The following is a 6,538-nucleotide window of genomic DNA, read 5'->3' as shown; positions in this document are numbered from 1 at the left end:
GTTTTGTATGTTACCGCTACGTCTCGTCGGTAAGGCCGTGGGTCGTGAACGCGCTCGGATTTTCCGAACATACCCGAACCAGCTGCATGCGACGAGGGTGAAATATTCAGGGAGGGAGTTTTTGTATTTTGCCCGCCATCCCCCTCTTTCGGGCTCGGGAGGGTCAATCATACGGTTTGCCATTGTAATAATTATATACTTGAGACGGCGGTAATGAGAATTGGCCCTATGAGTCTATTCAAAGTTTCTCTGATTCAATTTGGAAGGTGGTAGGTGGGCGAATTTGCCGTTTGAAGGGCTGAATTGTACTGGAAAAGGGCAAATTGTAAAGGGTTTGTTCAGGAACAGTGATGGATTTTAGGTTAGGATGTTTGTCCAAAAAAATGGCGAATTGGGAGATAATTCGAAATGCGAGGATGGGGAGCTCTCAAGGCGCACAATTTATGTAGAGTGGTCCTTGTCTAATAAGCTAAACTTCAACCATATAATTTTTCTGCACAATTAATACAATATGCCTAAATTTGCCGTAGACGAAAGTTAACAGTTTTCAACCTCCGCAGGATCAATTTCAGTTATTTTTCATTTTTTATATTGCGTTTCAACTATATTTTCCAATTTCGCCTCTGACAGTTTTAGTGGCACGCGGATATTCATTTGAGTTTACTCTATTAGAAGGACTTGATTACTAACATTTATAGGACAATGCTTTTCATGGGGGCAGATATCCTTTTACTTTCCTTAACTCTTTTGTCGGGCACTACTATTTTGTTTCGAAAAATCTATCTATTTAAAAACTTGATCATTTTCTTCATTTTACTTTATAATAGCTGACGCAGTATTATATCCACTTGCAAAAACATTGGGCAATGCATGCCAATTTTTTGTGCTAATGCAGTAAGAATGTGTATATCATAATTCACCAGATTACAATTAAATTCTAGAAATATATAGCATATCCATTTCTGGAACTCAACCGCGAGGATCTTGCTAGCTGTAGAAAATAAGATGTCGGTTAAATTTGGTAAAAGTTGTGCTATTTGGAATTCAAGAATATGCCGTTAAAAAAATCCGAACTTATCCAAACAGATCTGAACTTTTAGATAAAAGTTTTTACTTTTCCTACGTGATGATTGTCCCTTCATCATTACCACTCTTCTTCTTTTACAACGCGACGATATTACATTTGAAGTCCTGCGTTTCGATTGTCTGCATCCATCACTAATGTAGCAACATCAAATATAAACGTTACATGCTGCTACACAATGTATTTGTTTTATATCTGAATAATTTAACGATATTATTATTTATTATTAACGAATGTTCAATGACTACTTAAAATTACGCAGTCTGTGAAAATTGTTCAAAAAGCATTACTTTATTTTCAATACAGAAAACTGATCTTTTTTCAAAACTTCTCTCGTATAGCATTACTCAAAATAATGTGATTTACATGAATTCCATCCATTTTTCCGTAAATCAGTTCCTGCAAATAGTCCGAATTCACCAAATTTTGTAATCTAGATAACGGAGATCACCATGCTTCAACTCGAAAAATACTCACCCTGTATAACATATCCATAATAGTTATTTATGTAATAAGTACATAATGTACCTATTACCTTGCGTTCCATGCAAGGTTTCATGTTTAGTTTCATGCTAATTTTATAATAAATTAACTTTTAAGTCAAAATTAAAATACCGCCGAAATATTTTAGTCATGTGTTAAAAGAAATTAATGTCCGTGAGTTAATATAAGTCATTATCAGTTCAACAGTTCACAATTTATGGCCATACAACTGTATCGTAAATAGCCCTTTATAATCAAACTAAACATAATAGTTATTTATGTACTAAGTACGTAATATAAGGCTTTATACGGGGCATTAGTTTATGGGTGAGTGAACGTGCAAATGTGCTGTTAAACGGATGAGTTAAACCGAACCTCAGTACTTTTCGGTTAGAAAATTTTAAAGTTAAGTAGCACAATGAGTATACCTCTGAGCTGTTAAAGGAAACTTATGTCATGTTGCCAGTTTTATTCTAATAAAATATAACTAACTTAATTGAACTAGGAACATAATGAAGCAGTCTATGATCGCAAACAGAATCATAAAGACCTCTTTATAATTAAATCAGACATTAAGTATAATATGCTTTGTTCCGTTAAATGCATGTAATTCTGCGTTAGAGATGATAGATCTGGCCGTTTAGCAGTTGAAAAAGACAAATAATGCAGTCAACATTTTGAAGTCAAATCATCTCCATGAGAAACATACTCAAAAAATACTTTACTAAAAAGACGAAGTACTATATAGAGTTTCTCAATTCGCCCACCGACAGGGAAGTCTGGCGTACCGTAAGAGATGAATGATCGATAAAATGCAAGTTAAACTATAGTCAATAGTACATTATACTGTAATGCATTTTGACCAAGTGATGTTTTTTATTGTCGGGTAACTTTTTAAATAAATTATATTTAAACAATAACTGACATACATAAAGATTGGGCATTATCAAACAATTACAAAGTTAATTGACTCTAAAACAGTCGAACAAAGTACAGTTAAATTTCGCCTTAGCAGAACGGAAAGCAACAATATGTTGACCCAACTTTTATTAATTATTATTACACACTCTTGCTGAGTGTGCATCGCATAGATAATTGACATAGATAATGTTAAAAATTGAATAAAATTAGCGGCAAATTTAAGCTAACTTTTAGAGTTAATCAAGTTATGCCCAGGAAAGGCAGTCCACATGATTTAGTTAAGGCTCAAGGGGTGGGATAAAAAATTTTTCGAACTCCCTGTATAACACTCTGTTTCACACTTATCATGCAATCCTCTATACGGGGAATTCCTAAATATAGCATACGTATACATGATATACATATATTCGTGCGCTGTTCGGAGACTGGAAGAATAACACGGTCGAGTAAGTTACGGTAAATCTACATAATTTTTTTCAAGATTGCAAATATTTTAAATTCTTCCTGCAATTAGCAGGAAATATCAAAATTTTTGTTTGCATTTATTTTTTTAATTTAATGCATAAGTACCTAGTATGTCGTAACACGCTCGCGTGATTGGTTAACGCGCATGTGTTGCTTGCACAATATTTCTCGCTCGTGTATTAAAAATGACTTTCATTCGTTTTTGAACCAAAAGCCCAACAGCGTTTGGTTATAAGTGAGTAACACGTGTGTGTACATAAGTGACCTTACACCAGGAAACAGCCCAAAAAAGCCGAAATATCTTTTGTTCAATTATCAGTCATAATTTCTATTTTGTCTGGGATACAATATGCCGTGGAAATTCATTCGAGGAACAAAAAATTTGGGCTGTCTTGAGATGCCCATCCGAAGCCGCTCCAATGAGCCGGACCGGAGAAGTGGCATAAGAAAGTCGAAATAGGTAATTTTTTTCGGGTAAGACGCATTATTTTCCCCGAAACTCACAAGATTTAGAGTCCTTGGAGACCTACATAGAAGATGGTTGAGCGTTGAAATCAATCGAACAGAAAGTGAGAGACGGTCCCAAACCTTGCGAAATTTTGAGCTTGCACGATTCACATTGAGTCACATATGCTCCGTCATCTGAACCTCTTTTGGTCGTTTTACATGGAATTTACAGGAAACAAAAAACCTCGACAAGTAAGGAGAATGTCGACAATTTAACATTGAAGCCACCTTGTGGGTCACTCGATAGAGATATCCTAAATGTGTGCGGCACCAAAAAATTGTTTACAATTTCTTCAATCGATTATCTATCACATTTCCTATAAAATTCCTAGAAATTGGTTTAATTTCATTTGAAGAAAAAAAGTCAGCAAATGTTACCATTTTTTCACTCGGAAATGCTCGGCAAAGCGGCATATGGCTTAACGAGCGGTTTCCGGCAATCCTCGGAGCTTCTCTGGGAGCAGCTAAAATTGTCTGACGAGATATTTCGAGTAAAAAAGCAAAAAGTGTCGATGCGAATTGAGTAACTAAAGCAGCAAAACGCTCAGCTCTTTCAAAATCGAGAGGTCCTTGCACAGAACCGTAGAATTGCTTAGATAAACCAAAATATGGAAAACGAGGGTGTTAGTTGTGTTCTCCGTTGAAATTTAGGGGTGAGTTTAATTTGGTTCCTTAAAACTGCAGTTCTTTCCCATTTAACCCACTACGTAACTCCGCTACTTTTCGAGATTCCCGAATTAATCATAATAACTCACCCTGTGTATGCAACAACGGTCAGTTTATCAAGATATGGACATCCCTCTCGTTAGTTTATTTAAGGCACCAAATTTGAACGACAACTCTCGAGTCCGCAACCTATAAATATCTAGGGCGGTAATATGAAATCTGAAAGTTCGGGCCTTGCAAGGCGGAAAGGGTCAGCCTGCCTTATACTATAAATACTGTTTTACCTGAAACCTTAGGGGTCGTTTATTATGAGAATCAATTTTTAGAGTAAGGACCGTGGCCATTCCTGGCTCTCCCCCTACTTTCGACAACAATTAGTGCCATTGAAGCTTAGTGTCAAAAGCTCAAGCTTCAGACTGATTGCTCGGTTGTACCCTATAGGAGGACCAAGTCTTAATCAAGCTCACGTAGAGTTTAACAAGGGAGTGTTATATTATTATTATACTCCATAATCCCAAAACTATCATACTCAGAACACAAATTGTAGAAAAATATTCATTAGAGGCGTTGCACAGGTCGGTTCCACATTGCCTGCAATCGGTCCTTATGTTCTTGAAAATCATTAAATTGTTTGCAATCATATTTTCGCATGTATCGTTCAAGTTTCTGGCACTGCATCGCCGCGTGTAGAAGGATGCATTAGAGACTACATCTAAAGTCACACACAAGTAATAATAATTAATAAATTTGTACGAAATAATGAGAGAGAAACTCACCAGTTTCTTTGAGGAACATGCAAGTAAAGTTGGCAGTCATACCGCTGGCATCTATGGTGTAGATGGAATTTCTGCAATCAGTAGCACTAACATTTCGTTTATTGAACGGTTCTCCACAGGAACTCACGTCGCTTTCAGTGCATTCGTAACATCTTAGAGATTCACCTAAAATTCCCTTGGCGTGAAACACAATGATAAACTACCCCCGAACACGTCCACTCACCAGGATTTGGATTCACACACAGAAACATAAACAACGCAAACCAGCAATTGTTGAGGACTTGCATTTTGCATTAAAAACTCATAAATAGAAATACCTGGGCCACAGTAAAGCACATAAAGCGCAAAGCTGTTACTATATTCCAGTACACGAAGGCAAATAAATGCAACTCAATGAAAATTTTCTACCATTATCGTCTTGAGAAGCCGCAATCATCACTCTGCGACGTTCCCACTTCCCGCAGCATTGCAAACATGTACAGTTCAAATGAAATTCATAGTAATTGGTTTTTCTTGTTGCAAAATATGAATAATATCGGCTATATTGAGAGTTTATGTCGTGAAAGGTTCACTGATTCAATTGGGAAGGATGAAGTTAGTAATGGGATATTGATCATTTTTCTGCAAATTGACAGAGATGGACTAAATAAATGCCAGTGATTAATGGGATTCAATGGGGTTTTCAGCGTAATGGGGAAATACCTCTACGTTGACAGTGCTAATTGGTTGATTATTTAATCGTTACTGAAATGCTCGGGTTACGTCATGGTAATTTATACGCATTTCGATTTTCTTAACAGAACTAGTATTGTAATGTTATGATTGTTGCAGCTTTGGCGATGTCTCTAGACATAATGGCGAATGAAATTTGTGCTTCAGGCCTTAATCATGTAAGAATAGTTTTAGAGCCACGTCCATCAGTGGTCATACTACGGCTTTTAGGAGGTCATAATAATAAAAAATAAAGATAATAAAATACCCTAAAAAGCTGGCCTCCATTAACGGGAAAAAAACTCGATAACAACTGTGGAGCAATAAACTTGACAATTCCCCAATGTACCTCAACCAATCTAGTGGAAGTGACATTATTTTTTTCGCTCATTTATCGACAGTAAATCTATGCGATTTTACACGCAATCGTTTCGAAACGCATTTGCTGATGACATTTTAATTATTTAAAACAATCAATGGGCGGCATACCCGCCCCTGCAGTCCTGATTCTATTGCGGTCGGAATACTCTCACGCGGTGGATATGGTTTTTCGACTCTTTCCGTTATTTATGGGAGTTGCGTAAATTCGAGTGGTTTACAGGATGTCGAAATTGTCGACATATTTATTGTTTGAACGGTTATTTAACGATAAAACAGCGCGATAAGTAGCTTGGTCGGATCTTGACAAAAAGGTCGAACGTAGTTTTACTGTAATGAAGCTCCTTTCGATTTCGAAAATGGACAGTATTGCATGTTGAAACTTTTTGCGTCCTGGTCCTTAGAAAACGTAGCAGAACATTCGCAACTCAAATGGCTTATTGTTGCACACGTCCATTCCAAAACTTAGCGTCATAAGTTTGGACTGTTTTAACAATAAAGCTTGTATTTTAATACATTATCACAAAAGCATTTGCTGATCATAACA

General features: G+C 36.5%; 1 protein-coding gene across 1 annotated transcript; it reads right to left on the bottom strand.

Annotated features, from left to right (window-relative positions):
- Nucleotides 1-4,594: 4,594 nt before the first annotated feature.
- Nucleotides 4,595-5,609, bottom strand: LOC136342353 (uncharacterized). Its single transcript, XM_066288071.1, has 3 exons — nt 5,126-5,609; nt 4,903-5,067; nt 4,595-4,838 (listed from the first exon to the last, which is right to left on the bottom strand). The coding sequence occupies exons 1-3, from the start codon at nt 5,187-5,189 to the stop codon at nt 4,615-4,617; spliced, it is 453 nt and encodes a 150-aa protein (XP_066144168.1). The 5' UTR covers nt 5,190-5,609; the 3' UTR covers nt 4,595-4,614.
- Between the last annotated feature and the right edge of the window lie 929 nt (nt 5,610-6,538).

This window comes from Euwallacea fornicatus, chromosome 12 (genome assembly GCF_040115645.1).
Source record: "Euwallacea fornicatus isolate EFF26 chromosome 12, ASM4011564v1, whole genome shotgun sequence".
NCBI classification, from domain to species: Eukaryota; Metazoa; Arthropoda; class Insecta; order Coleoptera; family Curculionidae; genus Euwallacea; species Euwallacea fornicatus.
This window is presented reverse-complemented; position numbering and strand designations above follow the sequence as displayed.